At 51.0% G+C, this 27,117-nt stretch overlaps 1 protein-coding gene across 2 annotated transcripts in view; it reads right to left on the reverse strand.

The window, feature by feature from the left end:
• Positions 1 to 27,117, reverse strand: part of GNB4 (G protein subunit beta 4) — a 708,510-nt gene that overhangs the window by 276,161 nt on the left and 405,232 nt on the right. For both annotated transcript variants that reach the window (XM_078665739.1, XM_078665738.1), the window contains one exon: positions 6,288 to 6,351. In XM_078665739.1, the coding sequence (XP_078521865.1) occupies positions 6,288 to 6,351 (64 nt within the window). The remainder of the gene's footprint in view (positions 1 to 6,287; positions 6,352 to 27,117) is intronic.

Here is a 27,117-nt window from a genome sequence, read left to right on the forward strand (position 1 = left end):
ACGCCATACATTGGCAGCCTGCGCAGCCACCCTCTTGCCGGATGCCTCAAGCACTTTCGACTCCTTGTCTGGGGGAGGAGCTTCACCCGTAGTTTGGGAGTTTGCCCTCTTGCGGGCATTGGCGACCACCAACGAGTCTAGAGGCAACTGTCCTCGAATATATGCAGGATCTCCAGGAGCTGGCCTGTATTTTTTCTCGATACGTGGGTTCACCACTCTTGCCCTGGTAGGTTCCTTAAAGATCTCTGGGGCATGTTTAAGGACACCTTTGAGCATAGGAAGTATTTTAACTGTCCTTTCTGAGACAGAGAAAGTGTCAAACAAAAAATCTTCCTCCACTGGGTCAGCATGCATGTCCACATCATGATTTGCTGCTGCCCGTTCGATTAAAGCATTAAATGCTGCAGAATCCTCTGTTGGTGATGTACGTGCCCCAAAACCTTGTGGATCTTGTACCACCTGTTGTCCACCTTGGTCCCCAGTGTTGTCATATGAGTCCTGCTGAACATCAGGGTCATTGTCCACTGGGAAATTGTATTGGTCGTCATCCTCATCATCCTCTCCCCCTGATTGGTTGGGGGAAGGTGATGGACTCCTTCTTGGTGGTGGTAGAATAGGCTCAATAAGGGCAGGAATGTCCTTTGCTGGCCTCTTTTTCTTCAGTGGAATAATATAGGATTCCAGTGGTTGGGAAGTGATCTTCCTTTTGTAAAGGGTCAATTTCCCTGTTTGGGCATCAATGTAATGCTCAGATTGGTCTTCTGAGGCTTGATGTTGATCCGAACGGCTCTTCTGCGCCGAAGGATCCGAAGTCTTCTGCACCGATCTAGGTGCAAATGCCTTTGGTGCCACCTTCGGTGGCAGAGTGTAAATACGCTTGGTAGATGACTTCGGAGGTGTGTCCACCGCTTTTGGAGCCGATGGCGTGGAAGCCGTTGCCGACAAAGTTTTTTCCCGAATCCGTTTGAGGGAGTCGGTGACCTGCTTAGTGAAGGAGGCGGAGGGCGTTGTAACCGACGGCCGTTGTTCGGTGGCGTCGGAGTCCCTCGGTGTCGACGGTATTTGCGTCGACGAATCTTCAGCTGCAACGTGCCGCGGCTCCGTTGTTGGCTTCTGCGCCGACGCCGATGCTGCAGATCCGGCATCTTTGTGCCGATGCGTAGGTGCTGCGGCCTTCGGGTCGTGGCTTTTAGTCGTTTTTGGTTCGACTGGGCGTTTACTTGACGGCGCCGTAGGAGCATCCGAAGGCGTGTGAACAGACTTAGACGTCTGTGCCGGAGCAACAGAGGTCGGCTCTTGATGGACGGCCTTCTTGAAGGACGGGTCCTTGTGCACCTTCTGCGGCGCTGTCGACTCGACAGTCTTCTTCGACTTCTGTGGGCCGGAGGCGGACGGAGTCGATGAAGGAGCAGGCTTTGATATTTTTTGCTGGACGTCGCCCATTTTAGGTGTTGTCGAATCCTTTGGTTTCGGTTTCGATTTTGGCTGGACGTCGGCCATTTTGGGTGCAGTAGAAACCGAAGGTTTCAGTTTCGGTTTCGATATGTGCAATGTTGGCTCCGCTTGAGTGTCCGTGGCCGGGCTAGAAGGCGGGGCCGGGGATAGCGGTGCAGGGTCGTGGGTAAGGCCGAGTGGCGATCCCGTGACCTGAGCCTCAGTAATATAGACTTCGGGGCATAGCTCTTCCTCTGAGCTATCTTCCGCGGCCCCATAAACTTCTTCGTCGTCCCCTACCTCCTCGACGTATTCAAGGTCTGGGCCCTGTCCTCCGGCGAGTGCCTCGGGATCGGCCTGGACCTCCGTCGACGGTGGTGAAATCTGGAGATGATGGCTACCGCCTTCTTCCGCGGGGTCGTCGAATATGTTGTCGGGTGCTGGTGTCGCTCGCTGGGCCTCGAGGCGCGCCGCGCGCCGATGCTTGAGCGTCTTCTTTGACCTGAATTTAGAGCAGGCCATGCAGTTGTCTTCGTTGTGGTCCGGTGAGAGGCATTTATTACAAACCGGATGCACATCGATGTGTGGATATTTGGATCCACAGACGGGGCAGAACTTGAACGGGCTCCGCTCCATGTTAAGTTCGTCGGGTCTTGTCGCGACGAGAGGGCCTCGATGTCCGAAGAGTTACTTGACTCCGTAGATTTCCGGCTCAGAGAGTCGGACGACGCTCGAGACCGTACGCAAACAATACCGACGCAGCTAACGAAGGCCTTTTGGCCTTAAGAACAAAGTTTATCGGTTCCGACACGGAGACGTCGAAACCACATCCGAACCCAATGGCGGAAAAAAACAATCTGGGGATGGAGTCGATGCCCATGCGCACTGTAGGCCAGGGGAGGAGCCACCTATCTCGTGATACTTCGAAGACTCTTCCAGGACAACAATGTGCAATCATCCGGACCCAACACTAGGCGGCGATCTATGCAATAGATATGAATTTAGCAGCCCACATGCCTCGAACTCTTAGTTCTGGCAGTTTGCATTGTGCAAGGATTGCAGCCAGCTATATTGCTCAACTCCTGTGTGCTCCTGTACACCCCACTGTCTCCGTCCCTCTATGTGCACTAATCTGCCTCATCCCTCGTGTTGACCCTCTTAGGATCTCTTGTGTGCACTTTTCTCTGCCGCCAGCTGTCCGCACCTCTGTGCCTCCCTATGCCCTCCTGTGTGCTCCTGTACACCCCTGTCTCCGCCCCTCTGTGTGCACCAATCTGCCCCATCCTTCGTGTTGACCCTCTCAGCCTCTCTTGTGTGCATTCTGCTCTGCCTCCCGCTGTGCGCATCTCTGTGTCTCCCTATGCCCTCCAGTGTGCACTCATACACCCCGTGTCCTTACCTCAATGTGCACCAATCTGCCCCTACTGTTGCACCTCTGAGCCTCGCTTGCCTGCTCTCCGTCTCCCGCGGTGTGCACCTATGTGCCTCTGGTGGCCTCCTGTGTACACCTGTACATCCCTCTGTGTTTTTCCTTCTCCGTGCACCAATCTGTCCCCACCTCCGGTTTGTACCTCACAGCCTCTCTTGTATGCATACCTCTATGCCACCATCTGTGTGCCCTCTGTGCCTCCCTGGGGCTCCAGTGTGCACCTGTACTTCCCTCTCTTTCCCTCTGTGTGCATCAATCTGTCTCCCACCCTCGCGTTACACCTCTTGCCCTCTCTTGTGTACACTCCTCTCGGCCTCCCGCTCTGTGCACCTATGCGCCTTCCTATGTCCATCCGTACACCCCGGTGCCTTTACCTCTATGCGAAAGAATCTGGCCCTCCTGCTGCACCTCTCAGCCTCGCTTGTTTGCACTTGTATATGCTCTCACTCTGTGCGCATCTCTGTGCCTCCCTATGCCCTCCAGTGTCCACCCTTACACCCCTGTGTCCTCACCTCTATGTGCAAGAATCTGTCCCTCCTGCTGCACCTCTTAGCCTCGCTTGTGTGCATTCCTCTTTGCCTCCCGCTCTGTGCACCTCTGCGCCTTCCTATGCATTCCTCTGTGCACCTGTACACCCCCTGTCTCCTTCGTGCTGTGCGCATCCAGGTGCCTCCCCATCCCCGCTTGCACCTCTCAGCTTCTCTTGTGTGCATCCCTCTGCCTCCCCGCGTTTATGCGTACCTCTGCGCTTCCATTGTTTCATGTGCTTCCTCGTGTGTGCACACCTCTTTCCCTTCTCTCTTTGTGCATGCTTCTGTCATAAGAACGGATGTGGTACAGGTAGGCTGTTTTTTATTTATTTATTCGTTTTCACTTTTATATAGCACAAACTTTACCCGCAGGTATCAGAGCACTTTAAATCAGCATGCTTATAACAAGCATGACTAGCACTCTATATTACTGCCAACTTAGCTTAGCATAAGCAACAGCTAACCATTCACAAAAAATGTTTATATACCAATTGCAAATTTAAAAAAAAATTAATGCAAAGCATTGTCATATACAATGCCAGTAACTCAAACTTTAATGCTGCGGGACCTATTGCATTGCAAATGCTTGTTTAAGACGGGTGTTGTGATGCACTTTGTGAAACGGGCTGCAACGCCTGTTTCTCCCTTTTTCCTTTGTAATTTCTCAATGGGTCCTTAATCTGGTCCTTACTAATCTCATGTGCTCTCCGTTGGAACAGCTTCAGAGCTTTCCATTACACCTCGACACATAGTGTGAGTGAGCCTCAGGATCTTTGTAACACTCCACTATACACTACATTCTTCCCAGAAAAACAGGTTCTGTGGACTCATTCATCCTTTCTGCCAAAAGGTGTGATACCCTTTCATGTCGGTCAAACCATCACCATGCTCGGCCTCGAACCGCAAAGGAGAAGGAGAAACTCCAACGCTTGGATTTCGAGAGCACTGAGCTTCTACATAGATCGTACCAAAATTACAGAGTGGACGATCAGCTCTTTTGGGGTACTCTGGAGCCAAAAAAGGCAAGGTAGTGCAGATGAAAACCATCTCCTGCTGGACTATGCTATGCATTAAGTAACGCTATGCACTAGCCCAAAAGCAGCCTCCAGAAGAACTGCATGCTCATTCTAATATGCCAAAGCTGCTGCTACTGTAATGGCATGCCAAGTACATGTCCTGGAAATTTGCAGGGCAGTTGAGTGGGTGTCCCTTCCTACTTTTAAGAAGCACTGTTGCCTGGATAGTCAGGTTCACCGAGAGGGGATTTTGCCAGCTTGGTCCTGCAGGGCTTCCTGTTGGAGTCCATAGTCCATTCATAGGCCCACCACTGAATAGGCACTGCTTTGGTATATATTCAAAAGTTGAGAATTCTGCAGCTAGAAGTGTCCATCTGAACAAGTTCCTTACAATGGGTAGCGCCCTTTCTGGTAGTGACCATCTGGCCACAGACTCCGCGCCAACCCTCTCATTCTGCCCCTTCTGTGTTTGGACTTTGTCCATCAATAAGATCTCAAGTCTTGGAATCTGCAAACTGACCAAAAATTTGCTTTGGGGGTTCTCCGTCTGGGGGGCAGACAGTCTTGAAAACAAATTTCCTCAGCGCATGGGAGTGGCACCTATATTGGCTCAGCATGACATTTTCAGAGCAGACTGTTTGCTGTAAGGACCAAATCGGCACCACCTACTGGCACGCAGTGGTACTCCTGAAAAGCTTTCCTGAACAAGTCTGATGTCTGGGAAATATTCAAAAGGTAAGGAATCGGAGGCTAGAAGTCACTTTTAGAAAATAAGCATGGAAAACAATCCTCTAACATATGGTCTCAAGGGGGCAAAAACAGATATACTGCACATTTGTCATTGAGGGCGAACTTACGATGCCAGTTCTGGCAGAATTTAAAGATTGTGCTCATGCTCAAACTACGCTAAGTAAACACATGGTTTCCACCTGGCAGGGCCGGCGCTAGGCATGGGCAGTGTGTGCCGCTGCCCAGGGCCTCGCACTCAGCCTACCAGCATGGGACCCCACACCGATCGTGTGTCCTGTTGTTTCCCTGTCAATGCAACAGAAAGAAAGGTGTCTCCTTGCAATTAGGAGGAGGGGCCCTCCCCGGGCCTCTCAGGGATGGTGTCTGGAGGCCTAGGGGAGGGAGACGTTTCCTCGTGTCCCGATTGCAAGGAGACCATTAAAAGACATTGCAGCAGGCGCTAAAATGCTGGACAAAGGGCCTCCCGCAGTCTCTCTGAATGGTCTCCTTGCAAGGGGTCACTTAAGAAAATTAGAGGAGCCTCTCGCACATTCCCTTTTGGCCCAAGGCCCCGCAAATCCTAGAACCGGCCCTGCCACCTTGACTATTTATCATTCTCCACCATATACGTCAAACCCCACCCACCAAAATCGGAAAATCTTTCTCAGGGTTCAATCCAGTCGATCATTCTCAACCGCTTTCTTTGGGGGCCTTGAGGGGGCTCGACCAATGCACCTCCGAACCCAACAGCCGAAAAAAATAATCTAACAATGTGGGCATTGTGGGATTCCGATTGACGTCATGCAAGGCTCCGCTTATACCAACCTAAATCACGATCCAAAACATTTTTTTTTTTACTAAACTAGACAACCACTAGATGACAGAATTGTACAAAGCATGTGAATCTAGAAGAGATTTCATGCTTCAAAAGGCACAGCTTTCAAACCTAATTTAAAGCATAACAGTTGAGTACTCCATGAAAGAGCAATAGTTGTAAAAATGGAAATGTGGCCAACCTAAAATGTTTGTTCTATCTTCCATCGAATAAAGTATTGTCCATTCGAAAAAAATACTTAAGTAGCAATCAAAATGTGAAAGTATTTCAAATGAGACATTATAACTGCTTTCATTTATTTCTGTAAACGTTACCTTATTAGTTGTATAGCTATCCCAAATAATTAGTTTCCCATCTTGAGATGCACTGACTAGTAGCCTAAAGAGAATAAAAACAAAACAATTTTAGCTTATGAAAGAGCATGTGTTGCGAAAATATAGAAAATGATCCCAAAAGGTCATGAAAAGAATCCTGAATTCTTCCTAAGAATATTTATAAGAAAATAAAGTCTATAATTCAATCATTCATTTTTCACATTAAAATCATCAAGAACATATTGTCAATCGTTAAACGTTACGTTAAGAATTAAGACATACATAGTACATCTCCCAATAAATGAAACTTGAGGCAAGTGAATCACCCAACATCATCTCCTCCGCCCCTACACAAATTCCCCTGCATGAGGATTAGGAAAGAAAGGAGGAAGGAAGCATAATAAATAAAACCGAAGGTAAGTGGCCAGGAATCACCGGTCGATTGTAGGATAAATAATTCAGTCACAGATGCAAAATGTAAAAAAAAGTAATTACTGTTTCATTACCACTTGATTTAGGAGGCACATTTTGTACATAGTACTCTCAAAGACAGAAATGTCTGAAACTGCTTATTTACAGTCATTTCATTAAGAGACTAGGGCACAAGACAACACAAATGTATTAGAATGAATATGCTACTTACCAGTATGCATCTGTTCTTGGCATATAGGGCTGCTGACATTCATATCTATAGCATAGATCGCCGCCTAGTGTTGGGTCCGGATGATTGCACATTGTTGTCCTGGAAGAGTCTTCGAAGTATCACGAAATAGGTGGCTCCTCCCCTGGACTACAGTGCGCATGGGCATCGACTCCATCCCCAGATTGTTTTTAGCCATTGTGGCGAAGATAGAGTGTAACAGTGTGAGCGATGGCCATGCTAAGAGTAAGTGTAAATTCTGCAGCCGCTACAGGCGCCGGGGAGGAGGGTGGGCGATATGAATGTCAGCAGCCCTACATGCCAAGAACAGATGCATACTGGTAAGTAGCATATTCAGTTCGAGGCATGTGGGCTGCTGAATTCATATCTATAGCATAGAATATATAGCAGTCCCTCCATTATCGGCGGCCGCCTGTGCCAGCTGCAGACGTTTGAAAAAGTGTTTTTAGAACAGCCTGCCCTACAGCTGTTTGGAGTGCACATCTACACAGTAGTGTTTAGTAAATGTCTGTGGGGTAGACCATGTGGCTGCTCTACAAATGTCTTCCAAAGAGATATTACCAAGGAAAGCCATGGAGGCCCCAAACTTGCGGGTGGAGTGGGCTCTCGGGGGGGATCGTTAAAGTGCGCTTAGCCTTCTGATACCAAATTTGAATACACTTAACGATCCACCTGGCTATACCAGCTTTGGAAATGGGGTTGCCTTTGTGTTGGGCAGAAAAGGCAACAAAGAGTTGTTTCGTCTTCCTAAAATCTTTGGTCCTATCAATGTAGTACATCAAAGCTCGTTTAACGTCAAGAGTGTGGAGCATTCTTTCAGCCACATTCTCTGGATTTTGAAAGAACATAGGCAGTTCAATAGTTTGATTGACATGGAACTGTGAAACTACCTTAGGAAGAAATTTAGGGTTAGTGCGCAGCACCACCCTGTTGGAGTGAACTTCTATGAATGGCTCTTGTACGGTGAGCGCCTGGAGCTCATTAACACGTCGCAGTGACGTAATGGCTATTAGGAAAGCCACTTTCCTTGTTAAGAACTGAATCTCGCATGAATGTAGAGGCTCAAAAGGTGGGCCCATCAGTCTGGTGAGGACCACATTAAGGTTCCATACAGGAGCTGGCGCGGTCCTGGGAGGAATGACTCGCTTCAATCCTTCTAGAAAAGCTTTAATGGCAGGCACTCTGAACACTGAGAGGTGCTGCCTGTTTTGGAGATAAGCCGCTATGGCTGATAAGTGTATCCGAATGGAAGCATATGCTAGATTACATTTGTAAAGATGTAACAAATAACAAATGATGTTGTGAGTAGATGCATCAAGCGGGCTGATGTTGTGTTCTGCACAGTAAATGACAAACCGCTTCCATTTTGCTGCATAGCATGCTCTGGTGGTGGGCTTTCTTGCCTCCCGTATGATATCCATGAAGTCGGGAGGCAAGTTAAGGTAGCCAAATTCTAAGACTTCAGGAGCCAGATTGCCAGGTTGAGCTGTTGAGCATCTGGGTGCTGAATGTCGCCATGGCTCTGCGTCAAAAGTCTGGGTGTGAGGTGCAGCCTTTGATGCGGTACCACGTATAGTTCTAGAAACGTGGTGTACCATGGTTGGCGTGCCCACGTTGGAGCAACCAGGATGAGTGTCATCGAGTGTTGCTTTAGCTTTCGTGCCACCAGCGGTATTAGAGGTGCTGGGGGAAAAGCGTACGCAAATTTGCCGGACCAGTTCATCCATATCGCATTGCCCTGCGACTGTGGGTGCGGGAACCTGGCGGCAAAGCTTTGGCATTTTGCGTTTTCCCTTGTGGCGAACAGGTCTATCTCTGGATGACCCCACTGCTGGAAGTACGGGCGGAGTACTGATGGATGTATCTCCCACTCGTGCATTTGGTGGCTGTACCTGCTGAGCAGATCCGCCATCTGATTGTCCTTGCCCGGGAGGTGTTCCGCCATGAGGAAGATGTTCCTCTGAATGGCCCACTTCCACATGCTCTGAGCCAGATGAGACAACTGTGGAGAGTGTGTACCTCCCTGCTTTTGAATATAGTACATGGCTGTCATGTTGTCCGTCCGGATCAACACGAACTTGTTGCACAGATGTACCTTGAATGCCTTCATCGCCATGAAGATTGCCATCAGCTCTAAGTAGTTGATGTGCATCTTCTTTTGCTGCGTTGTCCATATTCCCTGCACTGTGTAGTGGAGTACATGGGCTCCCCAACCCTGGAGAGATGCGTCCGTGGTTAGGATGATCTGTGGAACAGGCTCCTGGAACGGTCGGTCCTTGCAAAGGTTGTGTGGATTCCACCAATGCAGAGAGTTGTATGCCCAACCGGTCACCAACACTAGGTCGTTTAACTGTCCTTGAGCCTGATTCCACTGATGTGCCAAGCACTCTTGAAGCGGACGCATATGCAGTCTCGCGTGCGGGACTATGAAGATGCAGGAGGCCATCATGCCTATCAACTGCATGAACACTCTTGCTGGAAGCGAGTGTTGCGGTCTGAATTTCTGGATCAGCGACTGAATGCTGTTGATCCTCACAGAATTTGGCTGAGCCGTGGCCGCCAGAGTATCTATTGTCGCGCCCCGATACTGCCGCACATGGGCTGGCTGAAGGTGCGACTTCGGATAGTTCAGTGAGAAGCCCAGACCGTGAAGGTGAATGGTGTGGGACATGTCGGCGGCGCACTGCTGGGCTGACTTTGCCTGAACCAGCCAGTCGTCCAGATAAGGGTAGACATGCACGTTCTGCCTCCTGAGGTGCGCAGCCACTGTCGCCAGACATTTCGTGAACACTCTGGGGGCTGTGGTCACTCCGAAAGGAAGGACCTTGAATTGATAATGCCGATTCTGAATGGTGAATCTGAGGTATTTTCTGTGTGATGGATGTAGTGGAATGTGAAAATACGCATCTGAGATCTAACGTTGCGAGAAAATCCCCTTGATTGAGCAACGGAAAAACTTGCTGCAGCGTGAGCATGTGAAAGTGTTCTGAGAGAATGTACTGGTTTAGGGGCCTGAGGTGCAGTATGGGTCTGAGGGACCCGTCCTTTTTCGGGATTAAGAAGTACAGGGAGTAAACTCCTGTGCCTCTGTCTTCCACCGGCACGAGCTTGATTGCCCCTTTTTGCAGCATGACGAGCACCTCTTGCTGCAATAAGTGCAAATGCTCTGTTGACATAGGACGGTGCCTTGGCGGGATGTTGGGTGGAGTGGACGTTAACTCCAGACAATAACCGTACTGGATACGTTTTCTGACCCAACCGTCTGTGGTGATGGATTTCCAGACTGGCAGGAACTGCTGGAGTCTCCCCCCGACAGGTGTTGTATGGTCGGGCGGCAGTGACAAGGCGTCACTGTTTGTTGGTGGCGGAGGATCGGGAGTTGTTGTTTCCACGACCTCTACCCTTGGTGCTGTTGCCACGATAGCCGCCTCTACTCTGCTTGTTGTAGGAGGTTTGCGCCCCACCTTTAGTGTACTGTGTTTGCTGGGACATCTGGCTCTGGAAACACCTCTATTGCTTGAGCGACGAAAAGTAAAACCCCATAACTGCTGGGACTGGAGAGCCCCCATGGACTTTGATCAGGTTGCTCCGTTCAATCTCCATGCATGAAGGTGTAATGTCTGGAGGTGGGGGTGTAGAACCTGCCCCTCCATCTGAGAGAGGAGGTCTGCCCTGAGAGGGAGACGGAGCGGCGGGTGAGAGGAGAGGTGGAGTAGGTCCGTGTACCACACCCTTCTTGGCCAATCCGGGGCGACCAATATGACTCGGGCCCGGTCCTGGCGAATCTTCATCAGAACCCGAGGAATCAAGGGTATGGGGGGAAACGCGTAAAGGAGTTGATTTCCCCAACTCAACTGAAAAGCGTCCCCCAAAGCTCCTTGCATCGGATACTGGAGACTGCAGAATGACGGACAGTGAGCATTCTCGCGAGTGGCGAACAGGTCCACCCGAGGAGTCCCCCACATCTGAAAGATGTCGTGGACAACCTCCGGGTGAAGCATCCACTCGTGGTCGGCAGAGAACTGCCGACTGAGAACGTCTGCACGAACGTTCAGAACTCCGGCCAGATGATTTGCCATCAGACAAATCTGATGGTCCTGAACCCAGGACCAGAGACGCAGAGCCTCTCTGCAGAGACACTGCGACCCTACACCTCCCTGCTTGTTGATATACCACATCGCGGTCGTGTTGTCCGTCAGGACTTGAACTGACTGACCGCGAAGGGAAGGGAGGAAGGCCTTGAGCGCGAAACGTATCGCCCGCAATTCTAGAAGGTTGATATGAAGTAACCTTTCCTCTGGAGACCAAAGACCTTTGACCTCCAGATCCCCCAGATGAGCACCCCACCCTAGAGTGGATGCATCCGTTATCACTGTGGCCACTGACGGAGGAAGTTGAAAAGGCTTTCCTTGAGACAGATTGCCTTCCACACTCCACCAAGACAGATCCGCTGCAGTTTCTCTGGAGATCCTCACAGACTCCCTGAGATCTCCGTTGTGCTGATACCACTGCCTGCGGAGGCACTACTGGAGTGCCCTCATGGGCCAGCGTGCATGACTGACCAACAGAATGCAAGAAGCCATCAGACCGAGCAGGCGAAGGACCTTCAGGACTGGAATGACCGCTCCATTGTAAAATAAAGGAATCATTTCCTGTATGTCGCGAATCCTTTGAGGTGGAGGGAATACACGACATACAATAGTGTCCAGTACCGCACCTATGAACAGGTTGCGCTGGGAGGGCACCAGGTGAGACTTGGGTACATTTATCGAAAAACCCAACCTGTGCAACAATTGAGTTGTCTCTTGCAGATGATGAAGCACATTCTCCGGCGACTCTGCTTTGATCAGCCAGTCGTCTAGATAGGGGAACACAGGAATCCCCGACCTTCTGAGATGTGCAGCCACCACTGCCATCACCTTGGTGAAAACTCGAGGCGCAGTAGTAAGTCCAAAAGGAAGGACCGCAAACTGGTAGTGCTGCGATCCCACCGTAAAACGGAGATACTTCCTGTGCGACTTCAGAATGGGGATGTGAAAATACGCATCCTGTAAGTCGATCGACACCATCCAGTCTTCTTCCATCAGCGCTTGAAGAACCTGTGCAAGTGTGAGCATTTTGAACTTCTCCTGTTTGAGATAAAGGGTTCAAAATCCTGAGATCCAGGATTGGCCTAAGCCTGCCATCTTTTTTGGGTATCAAGAAATACCGGGAGTAGCATCCCTGACCCCTTTCCTGCTCTGGAACCACCTCTATCGCACCTTTTCAGAACAGCGCCAGGACTTCTTCCTGCAGGAGATGAAGATGGTCCTCTGAACAATAACCTTGGCAAGGAGGGTAATTGGGAGGGAACTCCTGAAAAGCAAGTGCATACCCATTCTCTACGAGATTGAGAATCCAAAGATCTGATGTAACCGATTCCCAATCCCGTAGAAAATGAGTAAGCCGACCCCCTACCGGACCCACATGATCCAGAATGGTGGATCTAGGGCTGCTTTGCTGATGTAGGTGGGGGTTGGGTATTATTGGAGGAAGTAGAGGAAGAGGAGACTTGACGACCACGTCCACGACCCTTCTGTTTACCTCTATAAGATTTGTACAGAGGGTTTTGTTGCTGCTGCTGTTGTTGTTGGCCTTGTCTGAAAGGACGAAAGGAGGATCTACCAAATCCTCTAAACTTTCTAGTGGTAGAACCTCTTGTCTGGAGACCCAAAGATCTTGCAGTAGCCCGGCTATCTTTGAATCTTTCCAAAGCCACATCCGCCTTCTTCCCAAAAAGGCCTGTTCCATCAAAAGGCAAGTCCAACAACGTGGATTGTACATCTGCAGAGAAATCGGAGGATTTCAGCCATGCTGCCCATCTAGAGGCAACAGTAGAGCCCATAATCCTGGCAACAGAGTCTGCTGTGTCCATGCCACTCTGAATTACCAAGCGTGCTGCAGCTTGAGTATCGGAGACCACTTCATTAAAGTTTTTTCTATCATCCTCTGGAAGTTTAGATGACAACTGCTTCACAGAGTCCATCAATGCATGAACATATCTCCCCAAAAGGCAAGTAGCATTAGTAGATTTCAGAGCCATGCTACTTGAGGAGAAGATCTTCTTTGCAGACTGATCCAACTTTTTAGAGTCCTTGTCTGCTGGTACCTGAGGAAAAGAACCTGCAGCCCTGTTGGAACAAGCGGCCTGAACCACTAGACTCTCTGGTGAAGGATGTGAAGAGAGAAACTCAGGGTCACCAGGTGCCACCCTGTAGCGTCTTGCTACAGATCTTGAAACAGCAGGAGCAGTCAACGGTCTCTTCCAGACCTCCATTATCGGTTCAGTTAAAGCCTCAGTAAATGGTAGTGTAGGCTCTATAATAGAAGAAGGAGAGTGTAAAACCTCTTTGGGGATGTTAGGTTTGTACTCAACAGTAGGTAAAGTCAAATTAAGTAGATCTGCAGCCTTTCTAATAACAACATGGTAGGGTGCCACGTCCTTAGATGGTGCATCAGAAACTGATGGTAAACCCCACTCAGGAGAGAGCTCAAGACCACTAGCACTATGTAGGTCTTCAAAATAATCTCCTTGATCTAGAAGTTCACCTTCTTCTACATCAGAATCTTCACCCCTCTTCTCTTCCAAGAGACGCTGAGCCCTGCGTCTTGACCATTCCATACAAACCGAAGTCGATGGATCCGGTAACGACTCTGACAGAGCCGGATCCGACGTCGAACGAGGAGCCGGGGTCGCTGGAGGACAAGACTCACGGACTGGTGTGGTACCTCGATCCAAATTACGAGGTTGATCCGGAGTCGGCGAAGCCATATGCGGAGTCGATGACCTCGGTGGAGCCGTACCGAGCCAAGGTGTAAAAGGCATCGGCATAAACGGCATAAAAGGAGCTGGGGCGTAACTTTGAGGAATGCCCAAGTTGTAAGACAATGGACCCATGGGACCAACTGGTGCACCAGTGGGGTACATTGCTCTCGAATAAACTCCAAACATCGCATTAAGGAAATGCGAGGGGTCCTGTCCAGGACCAGGAAAAGAAGGATACGAACCTACTGGATGTTCTGAAGGAGGTTTCTCAGATATAGGTTCATTCTGATCCTCTTGATCCACAGGAGCTTCTACCGGAGTCGGAGCTCGAGGAACTTCCTCTTCTTCTTCATGTTCTGAAGCATGGTGGGACACCGGATCCGGTTCTTGTTCCGGAGTCGGGGAACCTCTGAGACACTGCAAAGGAGAAGAAGATACGAAGTCCTTATGATGTTTACGAGACTTCTTCTTCGAATCCGAAGACTCTTTACCAGAATGATGTCTCGAGCTGTGTTTTCTCCTCTTGTGTTTCCTCTTCGAGGAGCTCGAAGCATGACCCGAAGCCGACTTGGATCCAGATCTCGACCTCTCTCTGGATCTCGACCTTGCTCTGGACCTCGACCTCGAAGCCGACCTCGATCTCTATTTCGAATGTGACTTCTGTCTCGACTTCGAGCGTCTCGACGTCGACCTCGAAGATCTCTCAGCCTCTCTTCCCCTTACCTTCGCAAGAAGAAGTTTTGCTTCACGTTCTCTTAACGCCTTAGGATTCATCTTGAAGCAGGATCGACAGTTTTTAACGTCATGGTCCGATCCAAGACACCATAAGCAATCGTTATGAGGATCGGTGATCGACATCATGCGAGCGCAAGACCCACATTGCTTGAATCCTGTCTTCCTCGACGACATTTTCGACAAAAAAAAATAATCAAAGATGAAATAGCAACACTATAATAGTAGAAGATACAAAGTATCGCAGAAGATCCCAGAAACCGTTAGCGTCGACGACGCGGAAAAAAGGGAACTGACGTCATCACGCCGACGTGGGTCTAATAAGGAGTCGGTGACGTCAGGCGGAGTCGCGCGCGATGCCGTGCTCCTGTGACGTCGTCCACGCCGGCGTGCTACGAAGAAAATTCTGAAAGCTGCTGACGCAAGGGGGATATTCACAAGGTGAGGAATCCACACGGCAGATGTATCTATCAGAAAATAACATATGATGTTTGCGTGGAAGCATCCAGTGGATTTATGTAATTATTGGAACAATAGATGACAAAACGCTTCCATTTTGTCGCGTAGCATGCTCTGGTGGTAGGCCGTCTAGCCTCCTTGATGATGTCCATACATTCAGAGGGCAGGTTGAGGTAGCCAAACTATGACTTCAGGAGCCATATTGCAAGGCTCAGCTGTTGCGGATCTGGGTGCTGAATGTCTCCATGGCTCTGCGTGAGGAGACTGGGTGTGAGCCTTAGGCGCTGGTGGGGCACCACTGAAAGTTCTAGGAACGTGGTGTACCATGCTTGCCGTGCCCACGTTGGAGCAACCAGGATGAGTATCATGGAGTGCTGCCTCAGTTTGCGTGCTACTAGCGGTATGAGCGGTGCTGGAGGAAAAGCGTACGCAAATCTGTTCGACCAGTTCATCCATATCGCATTGCCCTGAGACTGCGGGTGTGAGAACCTGGCGGCGAAGGTGCGGCATTTTGCGTTTTCTTGTGTGGCGAATAGGTCTGTCTCTGGATGACCCCACTGCTGGAAATATGGTTGGAGCACTGAGGGATGTATCTCCCACTCGTGCATTTGATGGCTGTGTCTGCTGAGCAGGTCCGCCATCTGGTTGTCTTTGCCTGGGAGGTGTTCCGCCATGAGGAACATGTTCCTTTGAATGGCCCACTTCCACATGCACTGTGCCAGGTGTGACAATTGTGGAGAGTGTGTCCCTCCCTGCTTCTGAATGTAATACATCTCAGTCATGTTGTCCGTCCGGATCAGCACGACTTTGTTGCAGAGATGCAACTTGAATGCCTTCATCGCCATGACGATTGCCATCAGCTCCAGTAGGTTGATGTGCAACCTTTTCTGCTGCGTGGTCCACAGTCCCTGCACAGTATAATGGAGGACATGAGCTCCCCATCCCTGGAGAGATGCGTCCGCTGTTAGCACTACCTATGGTACAGGCTCTTGGAACGGTCGTCCCCTGCAAAGGTTTTGTGTGTTCCACTAATGCAGAGAGTTGTATGCACGACCGGTCACCAACACTAGGTCTTTCAGCTGTCCATGAGCCTGGTTCCACTGGCGCGCTAAGCATTCCTGAAGCGGACGCATGTGTAGCCTCGCGTGAGGGACTATAAAGATGCAGGAGGCCATCATGCCTATCAGTTGCATGAACACTTGCGCTGGGAGTGAGTGTTGTGGCCTGAATTTTTGAATCAGCACCTGCATGCTGTTGACTCTCGCTGAGTTTGGCTGCGCTGTGGCAGTGAGAGTGTTTATCACTGCGCCTAGGTACTGTTGTATAGGTGCGGGTTGAAGATGAGACTTTTGGTAATTTAGTGAAAATCCTAGACTGTGTAGGAGGTGAATTGTGCGGGACATTTGGCTGGCGCACTGCTGGGCTGTTTTCGCCTGGACAAGCTAGTCGTCTAGATACGGATAGACATGGATGTGTTGTCTCCGAAGATGCGCGGCCACTGTCGCCAAGCACTTTGTAAACACTCTGGGGGCTGTAGTGACCCCGAAAGGCAGGACCTTGAACTGGTAATGCTGGTTGTTGATGGTGAACCTGAGATATTTCCTGTGACTGGGGTGAATGGGAATGTGGAAATAGGCATCCTTCAGATCTAGGGTTGCTAGGAAATCCCCCTGACTGAGCAATGGCAGAACTTGCTGTAAAGTGAGCATGTGAAAGTGTTCTGATAGGATGTACTGGTTTAAGGGCCTGAGGTCTAGAATGGGCCTGAGAGACCAGTCTTTCTTTGGGATTAAGAAGTACAGTGAATACACCCCTGTTCCTTGTTGGTCTAAAGGCACGAGTTCTATGGCCCCTTTTTGCAGCATGGAAATGACTTCTTGCTGCAATAAGTGCATGTGCTCTGCGGACATAGGATGGTGCCTTGGGGGTATGTTGGGTGGAGTGGATGTTAACCCCAGACAATAACTGTGATGTATAAGTTGTCTCACCCACCTGTCCGTGGTAATGCTTTCCCAGACTGGAAGGAACTGCTGAAGTCTCCCCCCGACCGGTGTTGTATGGTCGGGGGCAGTGACAAGACGTCACTGTTTGTTAGCGGCGGAGGATCTGGCATTATTATTTCCACGTCCTCTGCCCTTGGTGCTGTTCCCTCGGTATCCACCCCTATTGTTTTTGTTATAGGTGGTTTGTGTGCCTCCCTTGGTGTATTGGGTTTGTTGCAACGCTTGTCCTCTAGAAGCTCCCCTGTTACCGGAGAGACGAAAGGAACCACCCCTGAACTGTTGAGACTGCAGAGCTCCCATGGATTTTGCAGTTTGTGTCTTTTTTAATCTTTTCCAGAGTGGTGTCTACCTCAGGACCAAACCGGAAGTCAGGGTTAACTGGCTGATTGAGTAGAGTAGTTTGGATTTCCGATTTGAAACCAGAGATGCGGAGCCAGGCATGTCTCCTGAGCATTACGCTAGTGTTTATGGCCCAAGCTGCTGTGTCAGCCGCATCTAACGCGCACTTAATGGACGCATTGGAGATCAACTTCCCCTCTTGTATAAGCATTTCTGCTCCCTCCTTGTAAGTATCTGGAAGGTGTAGCAATAGCTGCTCTAACGTGTCATAGTGTGCCCTGTCATATCTTGCTAACAGGGCTTGTGTATTGGAGATCCTCCAAATATTAGCCGCTTGAGCAGCTACACGCTTCCCAGAGGCTTCTAAGATATTGGATTCTTTGTCTGGAGGAGGAGCATCACCAGTTGCCTGAGAGTTCGCTCTTTTGCGAGCATTAGCCACCACCAAGGAGTCCAGTGGGAGTTGGCCCTTGATATAGGTAGGGTCCACGGGCGCAGGACGGTACTTCCTCTCAATTCTGGTGTTTACCACCCTTGCTTTAGTGGGCTCTTTAAAAATGTCACTTGCATGTTTGAACACACCCTTGAGCATAGGCAGAGTGTTTATAGACCTTTCCGATGTTGAGAACGTATCAAAGAGAAAGACTTCCTCCACGGGGTCGGCGTGCATGTCGACGTCATGGTTATGCGCCGCCCTCTCAATCAGCGCGTTAAACGCCGCAGTATCCTCAGTAGGCGAAGGTTTGATTGCATATGACTGAGTATCCGGGGTGGTGTGTGGTTCATCAGGGTCTACAGTGTCAGCCCATGGCTGGGACTCATCTTGATCTGTATCAATGGGGTAGTTAAACTGGTCCTCATTGTCCCCTTCCTCCACATCCTCAGTGACAGGTGTGGGAGAGTAGGTATAGTCTCTTCCATATGTTTGAATGGGTTCAAAAAGAATAGGAGAGGTGGTGGAGTCCCTCTTTTTCTTCAGTGGTATCCTGTAATGTCCCATAGGCGTTTCAGGCATGATCTTACGTTTATAGACAGTGAGTCGATCCGATTCGGAGTCGATGTAGAGTTTCGACTGGTTGTCGTGGGACGGTGGCTGGAACATAACGTCTTCCGTCCTATGCTGAGTGGGTTCGGCTACTGATAGCGACTTGGATGAGTCGGTTGCCTGTGGTTGTTAAACAGTTTTCGGCCGTGCTGTCGGGGGCAGTCCGTATTTTATCGGCGCTGGAAGCATCGGTGCCGGACTGACTTGCTTAGATGGAGTCACCGTCTTCGATCAGACGGGCTTCGACAGTTCAGTGTGTTTGAGGCCTTGCGTCGACTCGAGCCGTTGTTGCGCCACAGGTACGCTTGTGTGCTTCGACGCGGTCTGGTCTTTCGGTCCGAGTTTAGGTTTAGGGTCAAAGGCTTTGACCAACATCGGCTTCTTGATTTTCGGATCGATGGCCTTTTGTGCCTCGAGTCCTTTGGAAGAGTCGCCATCTTTGGAGCCGGACGTCGACGCGAGCGTGACGTGTTTAACTGTAGACCGATCCGATCTTTGGTTCGACGCCCTCTTTCGACCCTGAGGGGTCGAGCACACGTTTTGACTTGGTAGGTTCTGAAGTCGTCGAGCCGATGGTTGTTTTCACCAGTTTCGGTTTCGATTGTGTGTCTTTTTGTTTCAGTTTTGATTTATCCACTGAATGTGGCCGATCGACCGATGGCTCTTTGGAAATGTTCTTAGTCAGGCATGGAAGCGGGACTAGAGAACGTGGACGAAGATCTTGGCTAAGGCCTTCCGGCGATGCCTCGACCTGAGCCTTGGAAGAGTCTTTATGGGGCCCCGCTACTGCGGTTGGGCATAGCTCCTCGCTTGAGTCGTCGTCGACGGCTCCGATAGGTTGTACGTCGTCTCCTACCTCGACGATGTCTTCATCATGGACGTAGAGTTCTCCCTCGTCCTGTAGTAGTTGGAGTCTTGCTCCGACGTGGGATCCGAGTGCTGATCAGGATCCTCTTCTTGTACATTCTCCTCGTCGTCACCTCCGAAGATGTTTTCTGGGTCTGGTGCCGATTCTCGCGCCGACTGTCACGCAGCGCGGCGAAGACAGAGAGTTTTCTTCAATCTGAATTTGGAACAGGCCATGCAGCTGGCCTCGCCGTGGTCCGGTGAGAGACATTTATTGCACACCGGGTGCACGTCGATGTGGGGATATTTCGAGTTGCAAACGGGGCAGCGCTTGAACGGACTCCGTTCCATCGTCTATCGTCGAGGGCCTTTGGTGTCGAAAGGCAATAGTCCTTCAACGTCCTGTTCTAAGAACTGTAAAGAAGTACAAGGCACCGAACGAAAGACAATACAGACGCCCCGAATGCCTTTTGGCCTCGAAAAAGAGTAACTAATATATATTCCGAACGTGAGTTAAGAAGTACATCCGAACCCAATGGCGGAAAAAAACAATCTGAGCATGGAGGGGATGCCCAAGCGCACTGTAGTCCAGGGAAGGAGCCACCTATCTCGTGATACTTCGAAGACTCTTCCAGGACAACAATGTGCAATCATCCGGACCCAACACTAGGCGGCGATCTATGCATAGATATAAATTCAGCAGCCCACATGCCTCGAACATGAAGTTTTCTAAGATAAGATTCTTGTGGCATGCCCTTCATGTCCTGTATACCGGTTATGAGAAGTTACAGAATTGCATTGACTCAGTAATGGGCTCACTGAACGCTAAATGCTCATAACAAAGAATGATTGATGTGATCAATTTTAATACAGAATTGGTGTGCTGTATTAGCTTTCTCTTATTGCTAGATCTAACCAAGGTTTTCCCCACTGCTGAAAGAGACCTTGTGCCACTTCGGAGTGAAGACGCCATTCGTGATCCAACATGCACCTGCAGCTGAGTTTGTCCGCCCTGGCGTTCAGGGAACCTGCCAGGTGTTGAACCACCAAGGCAATGCCTTGAAGTTCCAGCCACGTCCAGAGACCTAGAGCCTCCTGACAAGAGTCCACAACCCCACCCAGCCTTGCGTCTTGCAGTACCACATAGCGGTTGTGTTGTCTGTGAACACCTGCACTACTCTCCCCTTGACAGAGGGAAGGAATGCTTTCAGTATAAGTAGGATCGCCCTGAGCTCCAAAAGGTTGATATGGAGCTTGGACTACGTCAGAGACCAGAGGCCTCTGATCTCCGCCTCTCCCTTGTGGCTGCCCCATCCCAGGAGGGACGCATCCGTCACCACTGTGTGCTCTGATTGGGGAAGGGAGATGGATCTGCCGCTGACCCACGCTGGGCTGTGAGCCACTACTGCAAGTCCTGTGCAGTGCACTCCGAGATCTGGACATAGTCTGACAGGTTTCCCCGATGCTGTGTCCCCTAGAACTTCAGGTCCCACTGCAGAGCCCGCATATGCCATCTAGCATGAGTGATCAGCAGGATGCAGGAGGCCATGAGGCCTAGCAGCCTCAGGGTCTTCCTGACCGAAACCCCAGGACCAGGGCCGAAAGATCGGAATCAAAGCCCGAATGTCCCGGATTCTGGAAGATAAACCCGAATCTACACCGAATCCAGAACCGCTCCAATGAAGAGGAGCTTCTGAGAGGGGATCAGGTGCGACTTTGGCACGTTGATGGAAAACCCCAGCAAATGCAGGAGATTGGCCGTAGTCTGGAGGTGGGAGAGCACTGCCTGGGTCTAGCCCGCCTTCAACAGCCAGTCGTTGAGATAGGGGAAGACTGAAACCCCTGATCTGCGCAGATGAGCTGCGACCACTGCCATCACTTTCGTGAACACTCGAGGGGCGCTGGTAAGGCCGAAAGGGAGCACGGTAAACAATGTGCTCGTGGCCAACAGTGAACCGTAGGTAACGCTGGTGGGCTGGCAGGATGGGGATATGAAAATAAGCATTCTGCAAGTCCAACGGTACCAGCCAGTCTTGCGGGTCTAGGGCAGACAAGACATGAGCAAGCGAGAGAATCTTAAACTTCTCCTTCCGGAGGAAGCGATTGATGTTCCGGAGGTCCAAGATAGGACGCAGACCTTTGTCCTTTTTTGGAACCAAGAAGTAGGGCGAGTAACAACCACGACCTACTTCTGGCGTCGGAAGAGGGCCGCAACTTACTGCTGGAGAAGTGCCAATTGATCCCCCGGCATGCGGTGGCACTGAGGTGGCATGGCTGGAGGGGTAGACACGAAGGGGAGGGAGTAGCCCCTTCGGACTATCTGCAGAACCCACCTGTCCGAAGTGATGGTGTGCCAGTGGGGAAGGTGATGTGAACCCTGTCGCCACTGGCGTCTGGTGGGCCTGAAACACCGGACTAGGAAGGTTTTGAGGCGGTGGTGGCAGGGGCGCTGGTGGATTGGCCCGCCCGCTGGCCTCGGGACCCACCATGGCGGGTCCCGCGGCTGAGCTGAGACAGTGGCTGCGCAGGCCGGCAGTTCTGAAAGGAACGCGCTAGGGTGCCTTGCCCCTGACCTCGAAAGGAGCGAAAAGCAGACCCAGAGGTACTGCGCTTGGTGGCGGGACCTAAGGACTGGGCCGTAACCCGAGAGTCCTTAAAGCGTTCTAGGGTGCTATCCGCCTTGTCACTAAAGAGGCGTGTGTCATCAAAGGGCATGTCTAACAAAGTGCTCTGGACATCCCCGGAGAAACCAGTAGTTCGGAGCCAAGCGGAACGACAGAGCGCCACCGTTGTGTAAAGTGCCCTGCCGAGGGAATCGGCTATGTCAAGTCCACAACGGATAGTGAATTTAGCAGCATCTCTCCCCTCGGTAATGGCCTGGGAGAGCACCGCCCGCGCTTCCACAGGGCACTGAGGCAGCACCTGTGCCACGGTGTCCCATACTCAATGCGAATAGCAGCCCAACAGGCACGCAGTAGTCACCGCCCGCAACTGGCAGAAGTGAAAATCTTTTTCCCAAACTGTTCCAGTTTCTTAGATTACTTGTCCGGAGGAGTAGAAGGGAATGCACTCGGAGAGGCAGAGGCCTGGACAACCAGACTCTCCGGCGTCGTGTGTTGTGTGAGAAAGCTGGGGTCGGCCCGCGCCGGGCGATGGCGGTGTGCCACACACTTATCCACAGGAACCCCTGTGTTAGGCTGGTTACAGGTGCTCTACAGGATGTCAGTCAGTGTGTCGTTGAAGGGCAGCAGCAGCTCCGCGGAGGAGGGCGCTGGCTGCAGCACCTCAGTCAGGAGATTGGTCCCGATAGGCACAGAAGGGAGCTTGAGGTTAAGAGCCTCAGCCGCCCTACGCAACACCACAGAAAAAGTCCCAACCTCGGCGGGCGCTAGAGGGCGCACGAGCAGTATGGCCGCACACGTGAAGTTCCTGCTGCCTGAACCATTAATCCTAACATTTATCCAGACAACTGTTGTACAGACCGCCTGTGACTACTGCTGCTAACAGTACATGTCATGGGGCACACTGGGTGAAAATTGGAGCCCTATCGGATGCTTGCCCGAGATATGCCACGCACCTGAAGTTCTGACCGGGGCGAACCCTGCAAACCTGAAGGAGCCAGGAGCGGAGTGAACAACTACGCGAGGCCGGGGCAGAATTTATCGAGTAGGCCGCAGGAATCGGCGGAGGCGCCAAGAAACTGCAAAATCGGAAGGGGGCCGCTAGTGCTGACATGTAGCCGGGTGAGACAAAGCGGCCAGTGATGGGAAGCGGGGACGTGCTGTACCCCCCCAGAACGTTCAACCAGACGGAGGTGTCTGTTGCCGGAGGCGGAGGTCGTGAGAGCCAGAGTGAGCCATCTGGACGCGGCAGTGATTGAGAGGAAGGCTTACAGGGGAGCGAAGACACGTCCAGGGAGGAGGCTACCTGGAACCAACAATCTGTGTGGGGAGGCCTGGTGGACGGCGGTACCTGGAGCTCCGGCGCCGGAGGTGGTGAGTGGGGAAGCGGTGCGCGAGGGGCCTGTGTCCGTGGAGGCGGGGGCGGTCCTGGTGCGTGCTGCGCCCTGGGCTCTGCCGCTGGGTCTCGCAGGAGACTGTGTGAGGGCTGATCCAGGCCGGGCCGCGGTCTTTAAGAAACCAGTGTTAGTAGCTGCCCGCACTACATGCGAGGACCCCCTGGAGGTATTTGCGACGCTACCCGCCGTGTACGAACTGCCGGGAGGCCCAAGATAAGTGGAGATCTGCCTGGTGCAGTGGCGGGCATTAAATGCACCGAGCTCCATGCTAACTGATCGCTGTGAACTGCACGTTCCTCTGTTACTGTCTACTGGGGAGTTCCGACCACTGGACTGAGACCTGTGACAGGAAAGGGTGGCTGAACTGAATAGTTGTGCAGTCTCTGAATTGTGTTAAGGCCTTCTGCTTTCTTGCCTCGTGAACTGTGTGCTGGCTTTCCCTGAACTCGAGAACACTGCGGAACTGAAGTGGCACATTGGGGACTATTACTGGTGCTGAGAGGCCTGTGGACTGTTTTGATATCTCTTTTGCCGCCACTGCTGCGGGGGAACTGCTACTCACTGCCCACTTGATATTGCTGCCACTGCCTGCTGAAGCGGCCTCTAGTGCAGCGAGAGGGGGCTCCTCAGATACGGTTGTGCCGAGTGGGAATCTGACGATTGCTCTCAGAATCGTGGCGGTCACACCTATAAAAGCGACATCAGACCTCGCAAAGAAGGCACTGGGCCTGAGGATAGACTGCGACACTAGAGTGGAGCGGATTGGAGTGCAGTAACTTTGCAGTCCCCTATATAAGCGAAGGACTGGGGGTACCATGGGGAAACCTGACACCAGGCAGCCCAAACTGACTTTTGACTCGGAAAAGAAAGTGCCCCGTTCCAAACAAGGTGGCCAAGACGAGGAAGGGGAGAGCAGACGTGATGGGAGTACAGCGCCACAGAATTTAGATATGCATAAGATCCTGCAAGAAATGCGACAAGGATTCGCAACAGTGGTTGATAAAGTGGATTGTATGTCCTCTAGAATGGATGCCATAGCGCACAAGCTGGATGCCCACGAGGAGCGCATTAAGGAAACGGAGAGGAGGATCTCTGATAATGACGACACCAAGGCAGGGCACACAGCACAACTAGCGTGTATGGACAATATCCTTAGAACAATAGCAGCAAAAACAGACTTTGAATTATGATGGCAATGCGTTTTCAATCTATCCAGACTTTACACCAATGGTGCAAGAGGAAAGACGTAAATTTCTAGATGTGAAGAAAAAACTACGGGAAGCACAGATTGACTATGCGCTGCTCTACCCAGCCAAATTAAGGATAACGCACCAGAGGAGACAGCAATTCTTTACTAAACCTCATCTGGCGGAAGAGTTCTTTAGATCTGTGAAGCGGCAAGGGAGCGGGGGCGGCAGTCCTGGTGTGTCTGGAGGGTCATCATCAGCGAGAGGTGACAATGGGAGGCAATAATTGTGGCATAGTCCAGCAGCGATGGATATGATAAATGGACGGAGTGCGAGCCCGAATGACAGACTCACGTGAAGAACGCAGCGGGTTGGAGCAGTTGTTTAAAACAGTTGTGATTCAGGCTCTTCTCTCCCTGAGTAGGGTCCCTGATGTTAAAACAGGGGATGGGGAGGAGCTACGCTAGCAACCAAGATGGCTGCTTAGGCTCCCGGCTCCGCCGACCTCCGTATCCTGCTAGAAGATCCTGTCGATAATCCTGATTTAACGCCCGACCCCCGTGTAGATGAAACGCTGCTCATTCCGATGGTGCAATTCTGAAAACTTAATTTGTTTGGGTGACGGAGCTGCGTCGAATGGAAGTTTGCGGCCTAATCCAACAGGAGAGCCGGGGCCTCGAGTTTTGATTTGCCCGTGTCGTAGTTGAACAACATCGGCCGTGGGAGGCAGTCAGGGTCCGGTCTACCGTAGTGGAAGTTTTTTCATTGCCCGATCTCGACGGCGCTCATTTTGCCTGACCAACATTGAGGGAGGAGTGACGTGGCACAACAGCAGCCGGGGGTGGTTGTCCCTGACCGCGGACCCGGTGTGTCCCGGCTGGGGCTCGGTGGGTCGGGGTCTTTGCTCGCGCAAGCGAGATACATATTGTCGCCGCAGAAACCGATCAGTCCCCTCCGATGCCGTCCGGCCCGCTCCGGTCTGTTCCCCACGGGGAAGCCGGCTCCCCGGGGGAGGTGAACATGATCGTTGTCGAACGTGGAGAAATGGACCGGACGGAGAGTGAGCCGTCGCTTAAGACGATAATGGCAGCTATCGAGGCATTGCATTCACTTGTGGATGTCCTGATTCACAAAATTATGACGGGCTTATTGGTGATGGAATGCGTGGAACCGGACCATGTTACATCTCAGGTATTAACACAAGCGATTTCAACTATGGTAATCTTGACTCTGTACGAGGACCCCGTGCGACAAGAGGAGCAGCAGCCCTTGGTTGGTCTCTTGGACAATCCCGAACCCAGTGTTTTGACTATATTGACTTGTCTACCATCATCGCTGACTTTGGGAGAACTGATTTGTGTCCCCTTCCCCGAGAATCCTGTGGGTGATTGTCCTTAGACTTCTGTTTCATCCTTTCCCTCTTTAGTGACTTTACGATCTTGGAGGAAACTACATTGGGACTATCCGTCTATGAGGGAGTGTTCCAGTGCTGCTGAAGAACTTGGCCACTTGCTGACTTTGAATTGTATTGTATTGCATTTATTCAGTCTTCTTTTTCACCTTGATTCTCCTGCTGAAGTAATGGGAGGGGTTCGCATAATGGTTCGGAAAGGCCAGGGCTGAGAATGATCGACTGTAGATGGTGTTACGGCCTTTATAGATATGGAATTCGTGGCTGTTGGTCTCGCGGGAGGTTGGGCGGTGCATCACGGCTCCCCCTAATTTTACTTTTTGTGCTTATCGCTATTATTGATTTTTCATCATAGGGGGTGCTGGTCTCTGGCAGGGGAGAAGGGGACCGGGAGCTTATATGGAAATGCCCTCCCCCACAGTTTCTCTTTCTACTTTTAGAACTTAGTTAGTTGGGGCGACAGGCACCCTGCTACTGGGGGTTAGGCGATAGCCGTTGCAGGGGTGCAGGGTGGGGGGATGGGGTTTTTGTTTTCTTTCTGTTATCGCACATATGGTTTTCCCTTTTTTCCAATCTTCTTTTAGTTTTTTCTTTATTAGTAATATGGTCTAAATATCCTGATTTTGGGTTTTTAAATTCCAGTGTCTGGTTGCCATGAATCTCCTGTTGTCTCGATTTTATGGGTGGGAGGGTTTCGAGGGCCCGCATTTAAACTGTTTATCGGATGTAATGTTACAAGTCATACTTTGTATTCATTGGCGCGGACCTCTCCTGGATTCCTCTGTTATTCCACGTCTATCCTGATATCGTTCCTGTTCACCCTATTATTTCATATGTATATGTGGCACCGGATATGTCTATTCCTTTTTTCTTGTTTAAAAATAATAAAAAGATTTATAAAAAAAAAAAAAACAGGGGATGGACGAAGAGGGGAGAAGTCACAGTGTTGCCCTCTGGAGATGTCCCCCAGTGGGAGTACCCCCATGACTGTACACAGCATGCAAGATGCTGGTGACTTGGAGAATTGTGTGGTTTTGTTGGGATGGGATGGGGGAGGGAGTTGGTACTGGCGAGATTGGGTTGCTTCAGTGGGTGGTGGGGAGGGGGGTAGCAGGGCAGGTGAGTACTTGGGTGATTTTGGGAGGCGAGAATGTTGTATTCCAAAGTACACGCTTGGGTTCTGTTACAGTGCGGTAAATGGCACCGGTATAACAAGGAGAGTGAGATGCAGTGTAGGGCAGTGTGGCAGGACTGTGCCATTGGATTGATGCTACAAGGGAAGCACATAGCGAGAGGTTATGGCTGAAGTAGTGATGGGCTCTTT

This window comes from Lissotriton helveticus, chromosome 11, assembly GCF_964261635.1.
Source record: "Lissotriton helveticus chromosome 11, aLisHel1.1, whole genome shotgun sequence".
NCBI classification, from domain to species: Eukaryota; Metazoa; Chordata; class Amphibia; order Caudata; family Salamandridae; genus Lissotriton; species Lissotriton helveticus.